A 12,566-nucleotide genomic window follows, 5' to 3' on the forward strand; every position below is an offset into this window, starting at 1 on the left:
TAGTCGTAGGTCGTTGCTACCATAGTGGGCAGAATTTGACCCCATACAGATAGTCCCTCCATTCGTTGGTGACGTAACGAAGTGCGTCGCCGATAGACGGAACCATGATCCTTGTACTAGGAAAATTTTGACCATGTTTGGAGACGACGACGTGGGGGGCGATCATTTGAATTTGTTGATCTATTGGCGTGCAATCCCTTCCCTGAGATGATGTCACCATATGCAGGCATCATCATTACGCGTGTTCCCGAGGAAGTACAAAAGGTGTTCTGATGCTTGGTTTCCCGCGCCTGTTTGGGGTTTTGCCTCTTCGATTTCAATGCTACCCAACCCTATTAATAGGGAAAGGGTTCAACTTAATCTAACTTTGGATCATCTGCAAACGTTTTCCAACTATTTCAAGAAAACGCTTCCTTTTTACGAAAAATTACCGCTTCCCTGAAAGTACACTTGTGGTTGCGTAGTACATCACTCCTTAATCGAAAACCATGACAAAACCTAAACCGGGATAACGCTCCGGGGGCTCGTAATAATAAATCATCTGACATCCCGCCTCCATACGGCGGCAATAAGGGAGAGAAAGGGGAGGATCTCATCCCTCTTACCGTAGATAACGTGCTCCCGAAGCAACTCCTTATTAGGAGGGACTTTCAACGGGATTCTTCCGAACAACCTTGGGAGAAATTTGAGTTAAAACAAACTTATTTAGATACTCTTCGTGCGTCGTATGATATACCCGCTCACGTGGAGATGGTTTTAGCAGGAGCGGACACGCGTAGACCGGGATACTGTAAGTTTTATGAATATCCCTTTTTGATCGGCTACGGCCTCCCCATTTTTCCATTGGCGGAAGAACTCTGCCGTTACTACAACATGTGTCCCGCCCAACTCACTCCGTATACCTTAAAGGTATGTAGGGTAATGTCTACATACGCGGAGCTAGTCGGGCTGGAGGTCTCCGTCCACCACCTATTGCAGCTATTCAGCGCCAGCTACCTGAGGGGCACCATACTGCATCTAAAGAATCGTGGCTCGAAGGGGTTGGTTGTGCAAACCGACGATCGGGCTAAGTGGGGCTATTGGCGTAGATACTTTTTTATCAAGACGGAGCACCTGGTGTCTAACCCCGTCGGATTCCCTGAGAGGTGGAATTCGAGACGTAAGTATTACTATCCGTCGAGTCGTTTATCGTACGTGACTTTAGCGGTTCCGATTATACCATCCTTATGACTTTTCTGTTATTTTGCAGCAATAGCTCACGTCTCCCGGTTCATAACCGATATTAAGCAGTGGATGTCCGGTTTGCTGCCTCTCGCGGAAGAGACCCGTACGTGGACTGAATTATTGAACGTTACGGTCCCGCGAGCCCTTCAGGTATTTCTTCGATTTTAATTAGTCGCTTTCACAAACTTTGTCAGCTAAATCACTTTTATTGCCAGGTCGAAGTGCTCCTAAGAGGAGGGCGACGGCATCCGCCTCCTCCTGATCAGATGTTGGTCAGAATACGCAGGAAATACTTTGTGCTTCTGTCAGGGAAGGGGTGACCGTAGCCTCTTTACAAGAGGCTGCTCCTGCGGAGGTGGCTACAAATGAGGCGAGGCCGCCGACATTGTCTCCGCAACCTGCGGACGAGCCTTCAGAGGGCGAGGAGCCTGAGGAGAGAAAAAGGAGGAGGCTCGTGATGGGTAAGGCGGTGGCGACTGGAGATGAAGAGGGTGACGCGCCTCGCCAAACAATTATGGCCGACGCCATCCGTTCGGGGAGGTCGGCAAACCAGATAAGTGCTAATGTTGGTACCAGCTCGGCTCGTGTTGCCGAAGGTAGCTCATCACCCCTTGTTGGTGGCGATGCTGGGGGACCACATGCTGAGGCCGCCCATGGGAATGTGGATGAGATGGTAGAAAACTCTGCACGCGTGGAGATGACAACAGACGGATCTGGCCGCCGCATCGTGATTCCAGGGGCTTACAACTTATTACAACACAGCGAGCGGGCTGCACTGGAGATGTCCCTACTGTGTGCTGACCCTGAGCGCGAGATGTTGAGCGTTGTCAGCGATGCGGAGCTGTCACGGAGGGTCGTTGGTATGGCGTTACAGGTAACTTCTCTGTTCTTCCGTGTGTCGTGAAGTTGATTTTAATGCGTACTAACTTACATGCATGTATATATATTCTTCTTTAGACCCTGGTTTTAGAAGTGGAGGGGAGGCGCCGTGAGGAGAAGAGAACGATCGTTTTTGATAAGATGGTGAAGAGGTATAAACGGTATAGCTCCAAGCATCAAGCTGCGGCGGATCTTTTCCGGCAAGACCCACAATTCCAGGTGTTCCGGGAAGGCCTCGAACAGAGGGAGGCACAATTGAGCAGCAGGGCGGTGGAGCTGGAGAAAATGGATGAGGAGTTGGTGAAGGCTGCGGCTCGTAATAGCGAGCTGGAATCACTCCTAAAACTGAGGGAGGAGGAGTTGGAGCTCATCCGTGCAGTGGCGGCGGAGGTAGCCGATCTTCACCGTATGGTGGCGGCTTTGACAGCCGAGCTCGAAGCTAAGGCGGCTGAGATCGATGTCCTCAGGCGTACTGCCCCGCCACGTCCCAGGGACGCGACCCAAGATGCGCACGAGATATGGATATATGCGGAGGCCAAATTGGACGTGTATAAAAAACTTCTTGTTGCGGGACGTGCCTCCGAGGAGGAAGTTCAGGAGCAGTGGCGCGAGGCTCGTGCCGCTCGTGTAGCTTGTGGGTACAACTCCGACCCTCCTGACCGAGAGGGCTACACTTCGGAGGACGTCAACCGGCTTGAGTTCGACCCATGGTTTAATGAGACTTACCATCTCGGTGGCAATAGTCGAGAAGGAGAGCAAGCGGATGGCGATGGTAAATCTGGCGAGGCTCCTTAAGATTTGTATAGGTTTTGCCTTTTTTCTTTTTGGAATGTAATGGGAGTCCTCCATGGGACTAAATGTATATAATTTTTGCCATAGTGAAAGAATTATACTTTTGTTGCTATTCTTTTGTGTTGTTCTTTGTTTATACATATTTTGTCACCATCGAGCTTGGCCGGCGCATCGGTTGTGACGGCTTTTGGCTCGCAGGATGTAACTTCGACTGTCGCTGAAGTGTTATTCGTCGTCGAGCGTGGTCGACGATTATTGGCGATGGCCTTTGGCCCATAGGATGTAACTTCAACTGTTGTTGAAGCGTTATCCGTCGTCGTCGAGTGGGGTCGACGATCATTGGCGATGGCCTTTGGCCCATAGGATGTAACTTCAACTGTCGTTGAAGTGTTATCCGTCATCGTCGAGCGAGGTTGACGATCATTGGCGATGGCCTTTGGCCCATAGGATGTAACTTCAACTGTCGTTGAAGTGTTATCCGTCGTCGTCGAGTGGGGTCGTTGATCGTCGTCGAGTAGGGTCGACGATCGTTGGCGACGGCCTTTGGCCCATACGATGTAACTTCAACTGTCGTTGAAGTGTTATCCGTCGTCGTCGAGTGGGGTCGACGATCGTTGGCGACGGCCTTTGGCCCATAGGATGTAACTTCAATTGTCGTTGAAGTGTTATCCGTCGTCGTCGAGTGGGGTCGACGATCATTGACGATGGCCTTTGGCCCATAGGATGGAGTTGGTGGCCTTAGCCGCTTACATAATGGAGTTGGTGGCCTTAGCCGCTTACATAATGGAGAGGGTGGCCTTAGCCGCTTACATAATGGAGTTGGTGGCCTTAGCCGCTTACATAATGGAGTTGGTGGCCTTAGCCGCTTACATAATGGAGTTGGTGGCCTTAGCCGCTTACATAATGGAGACTCAACTAGGCTAGTCCCTTTATTATATCGGCCTGGAGAACGCGTCGACTGGCCGGTATGATAAACCTGTCTCCATACGCCCCTGGGTGTCCCCTTCGCCGCCTCGTTAAAAACCTCCCCGAGAAAACCCAATTGGGACAAAACTCAGGTAAGGGAAAAAGAGTACGACTCGGGAGACGCCCCTTAAAAATGGAAGTACTTGAGGTGGGCGACGTTCCAGTTGTTTTGGAGTATTTTTCCCTCCATTGTTTCCAACTGGAATGCTCCTTTGCCTGCATCTGCTGTGATTTTATATGGCCCGCTCCAATTGGTGCCCAGTTTCCCTTCGCTTGGGTCTTTTGACGCCGAAGTTTTGGCTTTGAGGACGTAGTCGCCTACTTTGAGCGGTCATATTTTAGCTTTTCTGTTGTAATACCTTTCGACCTGTTGCTTTTGAGCCGTCATTCTTATGTGGGCCATATCCCTTCGTTCTTCTGCCTCGTCGAGGTCTTGAAGCCTACCCATGTCGTTGTCTGCTCCGCTGGTATGTGAATATCTCAGGCTTGGTTCTCCGATTTCGACTGGTATAACCGCGTCGGTTCCGTAGACCAGTGAGTACGGTGTTTCTCCTGTGCTGGATTTGGGCGTTGTCCGGTATGCCCACAGTACCTCTGGTAGTAATTCGGGCCAGAGCCCTTTGGCTTCTTCGAGTTTCTTCTTCAGTATGTTCAATATAGTTTTGTTGGAGGATTTTGCTTGGCCGTTGGCGGCGGGGTGATATGACGTGGAGAGTATCCGTTTGATGTGCCATTTGTCAAAGAACTCCGTTATCTTTTTGCCGGCCGTATCGCAGATTTCTTTGGGGATGCCGAAGCGGCATATGATGTTTTTCCATATGAAGGCGATGACTTCTTGTTCGCGTATTTGGGCGTACGCACCTGCTTCTACCCACTTGGAGAAATAGTCAGTCAAAACTAACAGAAATCGTACCTTTCCTCGTCCTGCTGGCAGGGGACCGATTATGTCCATCCCCCATTTGATGAAGGGCCAAGGTGATGTTACTGAGTGTAGGGGCTCTCCCGGTTGATGTATCATGGGGGCATACTTTTGGCACTGCTCGCACCTACGAACGTACTCCGCTGCCTCCTTTTTCATTGTGGGCCAGTAGTACCCGGCTCGGATGATGCAACGGACGAGAGCGCGATTGCCGGTATGTGCGCCACAGTGGCCCTCGTGTACCTCTTCGAGTACTTGTCTTGTTTGGTGTGGCCCCAAGCACTTAGCGAGGGGTCCGCTAAACGTTCTTTTATACAGATCGTGATTTATTAGGCAGTATCGGGCGTGTTGTACGCGGAGCTTTTTGGCTGCTTTTTTGTCGAGCGGGAGTGTCCCATCCTGTAGATAGGAGATAAACTGGTTGCGCCAGACCCAAGTTAGATTTAAAGAGAGTACCTCAGTGTAGTCTATGGCTGAATGGAGGAGGGTGACTATATTTCCCTTGTTGATGTTTTTGGTGGCTGCAGCCAATTTGGCTAGGCCGTCTGCTTCGACGTTCTGCGCCCTCGGGATTTGTTCCAGGCGGCATTCGTCGAACTCGGGCATCAACTTGTGAATTTCTGATTGATATTTCTGCAGTCTCTGTTCCTTGATCTGGTAAGTCCCGGTGACCTGGTTTACCACGAGTTGAGAATCGCAATGGAGGATGAGTCGTCGAGCTCCGTATTTGATGGCCAACTTCATACCTGCAATCACAGCCTCGTACTCGGCCTCGTTGTTAGTCATCTCGGGGCATCGTATGGACTGATGAATTATTTCGCCCGTGGGGACCTCGAGCACGAGTCCCAGTCCCGATCCCAAGGCGTTGGAAGCGCCGTCAGTGTAGAGGGTCCAGAGGTCGGTACTAGGAGTGGCACGAATGGCCTTTAGTTCCTCTTCTGGCAGAATCTCTGTACTGAAATCGGCGACAAAATCTGCAAGTACTTGCGACTTGATGGCGTTTCTCGGGTGATAGGATATGTCGTGCTCGCCGAGCTCTATGGCCCATCTGGCGAGCCTTCCCGATAACTCGGGCTTGTGTAGGATGCTTCTCAGGGGGAAGGTCGTTATAACTTTTATAGGATGACACTGAAAGTAGGGTCTAAGCTTTCGTAAAGCTACGACCAGTGCCAGAGCCAGTTTCTCGAGGTGTGGATACCGTATTTCGGCGTCCACTAGGGTTTTGCTGATATAGTAAATAGGAGACTGCGTACCTTTGTTTTCACGGGCCAGGACTGCGCTGACGGCGACTTCGGATACTGCCAGGTATACTAGCAAGGGCTCGCCAGGGTTCGCTTTAACTAGCAATGGCGGCGAAGACATGTATTCTTTCAATTTTTTTAAAGCCTCGGCGCATTCCTTGTTCCATTGTAGTCCGTGGTCTTTTCTCAATACGTTAAAAAATTTATGGCACCTGTCGGAGGATCGCGAGATGAACCTGGATAGGACTGCTATTCGCCCTGTCAGCTTTTGTACCTATTTTTTGTTGTGCAAGGTCTCAGGTATTGCGTCTATCGCCTTGATCTGGTCAGTATTGACTTCGATACCTCGTTTTGATACGAGGAAACCCAAGAACTTCCCTGATGCTACACCAAAGGCACATTTTTCTGGGTTTAATTTCATCCCATACTGTCGTAGTATCTCAAAGGCTTATTTTAGATTGTCGAGGTGGTCTTCTTTGTTTGCCGACTTTACCAGTATATCGTCGATGTAGACCTCCATGGTCTTGCCCAGCTGTTCCTTGAACATTCTGGTAACTAGCCTCTGATACGTCGCCCCTGCATTTTTTAGTCCGAAGGGCATCACCTTGTAGCAATACGTTCCCTGGTGGGTGATGAAAGTTGTCTTTTCTTGGTCCTCCTCGGCCATCATGATCTGGTTGTAGCCAGAGTAGGCATCTAAGAAGCTTAGCAGCTCATGTCCTGCTGTGGCGTCGATCAACTGGTCGATGTGAGGTAACGGGAACGACTCCTTCGGGCATGCCTTGTTAAGGTCTGTGAAATCTACGCACATCCTCCACTTCCCGTTTTTCTTTTTGACCATGACGACATTGGCGACCCATTGGGGATATTTTGATTCCCTTATGGACCTGTTGGCTAGTAGTTTATCTACCTCTTCGCTGACGTCCTCATTTATTGCGGCGTTGAACTTTCTTCTAACTTGCCGCACGGGTGGATATAGTGGGTCGACGTTCAGTTTGTGGGTGGCAATGTCTCTTGGTATCCCCGGCATATCTGAATGAGAAAAAGCAAATAGATCTGCGTGGTTAGTTAAAAATTCATGGTACTTACTTGGGTCGTAGAGGCTGTGTCCGATGTAGGCTTTTTTTGAGTGGTCGGTGTTGTCCAGTTGTACTGGGTTGAGATTCTCGACCGTTGCTTTGCAGGCTTCTACGATGTCCGGATCTTTGATGGCTTCCGTTGTCGGGTCGACCTTAGTCCCCGACACGGCTGATTGCTATGCTTCCTCACTTGCTCCTTTCAACTGCTTGGTGTGTGAGTAGTCTTGAGCGATTCGGTAGCACTCTTGCACGGTGCGCGGCTCGCCCCGAATGCTAAATATTCCCCAAGGGGTGGGGGAACTTGATCACTTGGTAGAAGCTTGAGGGGACTGCTCGCATGGCGTGTATCCACGGGCGTCCTATGATGGCGTTGTAGGCTGTTTCTTGGTTCATGACGTGGAAAGTGGTTTCCAGCGTAACTCCTCTTGCTAAAATCGGCAATGATACCTCCCCGGAGGTTCGTTCCACTGCATTGTTAAAACCTGTCAGTGTTATGCAACGCGGTATTATCCTATCTTCGAGCCTCATTTGCGCGAGGACCCTTGGATGGATAATACAGGCGCCGCTTCCGTCATCAAGCATGATTCTCTTAACATCAGTGTCAGCAATACGTAAAGTTATGACCAAAGCATCATAATAAGGAAAAGACAAACCGTCGGCATCTGACTTATTGAAGGTTATACTCTCTTCGAAGTCATCATACCGTTCGTGGGCGATTGTTCGCTTCAGTTTATGCGAAATGGTGAACTTTACATGGTTGATTGCTGAATCGTCGCCTCCTCCGACGATCATGTTGATGGTGCGTGCCGGCGAAGGCGGCTTTGGCGGCCCTTGAGGTTGATCCCGCCCTCGTGCGAAGTTGATCTTTCCCTTATCGCTGAGCAGCTCCCTCAAGTATCCTTGGTTCAGCATTCTGACCACCTCCTGCCGTAGCCCTATGCAATCTTCGGTTTTGTGCCCTCGTTCTTGGTGGGACTCGCATAGGACATTTGACTTCCTCATGGCGGGGTCTGATTTCATCTTCTGCGGCCATTGTACCTTGGTGCCCAGCTTCTCCAGTACGTACACTATTTCTGAGGGAGACACGCAAAAGTTATGGGCGGATAATAAATGGGGCATACCTCTTTCATTACGGAGTGGGGCGACATGTCGCTGCAGTGCTTCTGTGTGTCTAGGTGGTGGTGGATGCGAGGATCTGACGTAAGGTTGTTGCCTTTCTTTGTTGAAGAGCGAGGATTGTTCCCGCCGGCCCTCGCTGCGTCGATCCCTCCTTGCTTCTGACTGTATTGTCGTGAGCCACTGGGTTGGTCCGTTGAGGTCATCCTCGTCTGCTCGTACCTCAGCATAGTAGGCGTTGTGGATCTCCTCCCATGTGGTGGGAGGATACTTCATGATTCGGCTTAGTAGCTTTTTGGTTGCTCTCGAACCATCTCTGCTCAACTCGTTTTGGAAAGCTGCGACCGCCATGCCTTCCGATACGTTTGGTAGGCTCATCCTTACTCTGTTGAATCTGGCCAGGAAGTCCCTGAGTCCCTCACCTGCGGTTTGTCGGACGACGAAGATATCGTTGACCCTGGCCTCTGCTTTCTTAGCTCCTGCATGGGCGGTGGCGAACTTATCCGCCATTTCTTCGAATGTTGATATCGTTCTGGCTGGCAGCTGTGAGTACCATGTTAGCGCCTCCCCTGTCAACGTTTCTCCGAACTTTTTCAGCAGTACAGATGGTACTTGTTCCTTTGACAGATCGTTACCCTTCACAGCGGTCACATAGTGGATCAGGTGGTCTTCGGGGTCCGTCGTCCCGTCATATATCCTTAAGTAGGGTGGTATCTTGAAGGTTTTTGGGATCGGGTGAGGTGCAGCTTCTTCGCTGTATGGCTGTTCGACGAATCTTCCCACGTCGCGCTTTGGTAGTAACTTAGGAGCGCCGGGAATTTTTTCTACTCTTTCCTGATGCTCTTTCATCTGATCCCGAAGTGCCTTGTTTTCATTCTCCATTTCCTCCATTTTTTAAGGATGGCTGCAAGTGTGCCATCGCTGGTCTGGCCATTGGTGTGGTTGTTGTTTATACGTACAGTATCGTGTTCACTGGTGGTAGCGATGTCTATCGTCAACGGGTTCTTAATGTTGCTTTGGGGCGATTTTTCGAGCAAGCTGCCTAGGGTGTTCGTCAGCCATTCTTCCAGTAGCTTCTTGACCACCGGGGGTGGTGTTTCTTTGACTACAGACGTGGAAGCCCCATTTTCTTGCATGATCGTCAGATCTTCAGATGGGGAGGGTGAGATTTCTCCCTCTTGAGTGCTACCAGGTGTTGTGCTCAAGATGTTTTCTCTGCCGGCCTCATTGAGGGGGCCTATGAGGTTGGTTGTGACGCCTGCTATTGCTTTCAATCTTGCTTCATTTTCCGCCATTTTTCGATTTCAGTAGGGTGTGAAGGAAGGTGGTTTATTTTTGATGTTCTAGGTGCAAACTATGATTTCGATTGCCTAAATCCCCACAGACGGCGCCAAATTATTTGGCTCAAAAGATACTAATTACTTTGTAAGCGAAAACAATCAAAATGAATCAAAGGTACATCGTAATCGAATATAATTAGACCTAGAAATATGTATTATGCTTGTGATTGTTTCAACAACTTGGATATTCGAGAGAGAGTAAGAGAAAGCTTGTTGAGAGAGAGAGAGAAATAGAAAGAAAAGATAGCTTATTATTGAAAAGATCTCCCCTTTACAACATTGGGGTTCTCCTTTATATAACAAGAGAACCCCCTCAAAAATAATAAAATAATACAGGGATAGGTCACGTGCTTTAGAGGAGACGACGAGACCTAAGGACACGCTTTCGCTCTGACATTCTTAGGTCGTCCCCTCTACTTCGGCTATTGCTTAGTCGTGGGTCGTTGCTACCATAGTGGGCAGAATTCGACCCCATACAATCTCCAAGCTAGGAATGAAGAATATCTTCATACCTCCTAGCTTGATGGGAGGGGGGGCTGTAAAGGATGTACTAACTTAATCATAGTTTAGCATATGTAACTAGAGTTAGTAGTTAGTTAGAATTGGGGTAGAGTTAGTCGGTTAGAGGAGTATAAAAGAAATACAACACTCATTTGTATAAGTTGGTTGTTATAACGAAAAGCTTCTGCAAATCTCCATTTCTCTCTTCCTTCTCACACGATCTCTTCTCTCTTTGCATGCCTATTCACTGCATTTGACAATGGGGTGTTCGAGATTCACTGGTTTTTCTTTTAAATTAGAATGTTATTCTTGGTGATGTGTTCTTTATGACACTCGAATAACATTATCAGCTTATTTATTTTGTCCACACCCTTCTATTTATTCTTCGCAACAATAATAACATTTGAAGCAAGTGATAAGTTTTTCTAGTACTATAATCAATAAAATAAAACTAAGACAATATAGGAAGTGATAGACCACCCATATTCCTGGATCATCTCATTACAATTATACAGATATCAAACTGCTAAGTAGAATTAATTAACAATGGAGCAATCAGTTTACTACCCTGCAATCTTTTCTAACTTCTTGACCACCTGTAAGGCTACTCATCTTAATCATGGAATTAGCAAAAGCCTTATGAAAAGCTGCTTTTGAGGTAGCAAACTTATAAACTAGGTTCTTTGTTTTTGGTGTAGTGAGCAAAGCATGATCTGAAGAGAACAAGCTCTTCTTTTGGAGAATTATCCTGTAATGAGTATTATCAAATGTTGTTGGAGAAGGATCGTTGCTTATTCCTGCATTCTTAGCCCTGTTTTTGAGTGGACATATGCTCTTCAAGCTTGCTGCAAACGATCGACGTAGTGTAGGATCGATGTCATGTGTGGCATTGAAGTTGTATATTCGGCTAATAAAGGATGAGCAATGGGAAAATCCTAAAGTGTGCGCACCTGCCAAAGAGAATATATAGCCATTAGATGACCATTTAAGAAATTAATTGGAGAAAATTTTGGAGCAATGTTATATATGTTGACCTAAAAGAGCCACCAAATCATCGGTTGATAAACCTCTCTGATGGAAGCTTTGTTGGAGTTGAGAAATGTTGAATGTAGGTTTGGGCAGCAGTGTTGTTTCACTTGCCCTGGATATTCTCCCATCTTTTCTTCCTTTTGGCACCTCCCAGTAAGGCCCACCTGACTGAAACATCAACAAAATAGTCCTTATTTCGGATTTTCTACTTTAGGAGTACAATTTTTAATGGAATTTCGAGTTAAGTTAACATGTATACCATAGTCCATATATATCTACACTTTTAGGCCATCTTGACTAAGTTTTAGCAGCACTTATTTACTATACTCATATGTTAAAAAGTCAGTCCACTGTACAAGGCATCCGTGTTCACGCACGATCAGGAGAAAGGTGACACCCCAAGGGATGTGATGTGTAGACAGCTTACCCTAATGCAAGCATTAGCAGCTGCTCCCACGGCTTACAGAAACTATTTACATGCTTTTTTATGTCTTTCTTCCTAGCAGGGGATACTTACTAACACGACTGCATCTCTTGCAGCAAACGCTAAAATATCAGCGCAAGAGACAACGCCAGGACATATAGCTTCAACCGCTCTCTTTGCGCCGTCAATGACGTAGAATCCGTGCATAGAACCATTAGGAGGGGCATCCTTTTCTGCGGTGTTTTTCCCCTTGGAGCTCAACAAAATAGAAGCATCACAGCCCTTCAAGACGATAGAATAGAGGAAGTAAGTTAACTTATTTGGCGTAGCAATAACAGGGGAAATATATACTCCAAAAAAGTTTAGCTACTCCACAGGAAAATAAACACAGAAGAAATTAAATGTTACGTAGATGTATACCCGTAGGAAACAATCATGGAAATGCATCCTCAGAAGGGTTGCAGGCACCGTTTTGTCTTTCTTTGATTCCTTCTTAACAATCTGCATTACTGTGTCTTCAGCTTGAGGGCATGTTTTTGCATAGTAATTTGAACTAAGTGCATTGCCTTGAGAGTAAATGCAGAAAATAAGTAATGTGCTCAACAATGGAACAAAATGTGCCATTGGTTCTTTAAAGCCTGCTAGGAATTGTAATACTATTATAGCTTATGTCTAAGCAAGAAACGATTCCAAAGCTTGTTTATAGGGAGAGGTCCAAAGGTCTGTACTTATTATTGGATTAATTGTCTATATGAAATGATTAGATCGAATAGTAAATTTTGGTGGCATGCATGTTTGTAATAGATAGTGGAGTGTTTTCTAAGCATTTCCTGCTATATAGAAGACTTTTATTGTTACTTTTTCTCTTTTCAGCTTTATGCCTAATTAAACTTTGAAAACGGTACTGATTTGAGCTGACATGGGATATCTATGGTGCTTAACATTTGGAATTTATTAAGCAATAGTTATTATGCATGTAATTATGACTTGCAATATCCAGGTCGCATTTTGGTTAGCTAGAACAGTCTGGTTCTCAGCGTCGGCAAAGCATCTGTC

General features: G+C 47.2%; 1 protein-coding gene across 1 annotated transcript; it reads right to left on the reverse strand.

Moving 5' to 3' along the window:
• Nucleotides 10,460-12,301, reverse strand: LOC109225812 (peroxidase 64-like). The gene is made up of 4 exons (XM_019390595.1): nucleotides 11,931-12,301; nucleotides 11,604-11,792; nucleotides 11,092-11,254; nucleotides 10,460-11,007 (listed from the first exon to the last, which is right to left on the reverse strand). Exons 1-4 carry the CDS (start codon nucleotides 12,132-12,134, stop codon nucleotides 10,613-10,615), a joined length of 951 nt encoding a protein of 316 aa, XP_019246140.1. The 5' UTR covers nucleotides 12,135-12,301; the 3' UTR covers nucleotides 10,460-10,612.

This window comes from Nicotiana attenuata, chromosome 5, assembly GCF_001879085.1.
Source record: "Nicotiana attenuata strain UT chromosome 5, NIATTr2, whole genome shotgun sequence".
In the NCBI taxonomy this organism is placed as follows: Eukaryota; Viridiplantae; Streptophyta; class Magnoliopsida; order Solanales; family Solanaceae; genus Nicotiana; species Nicotiana attenuata.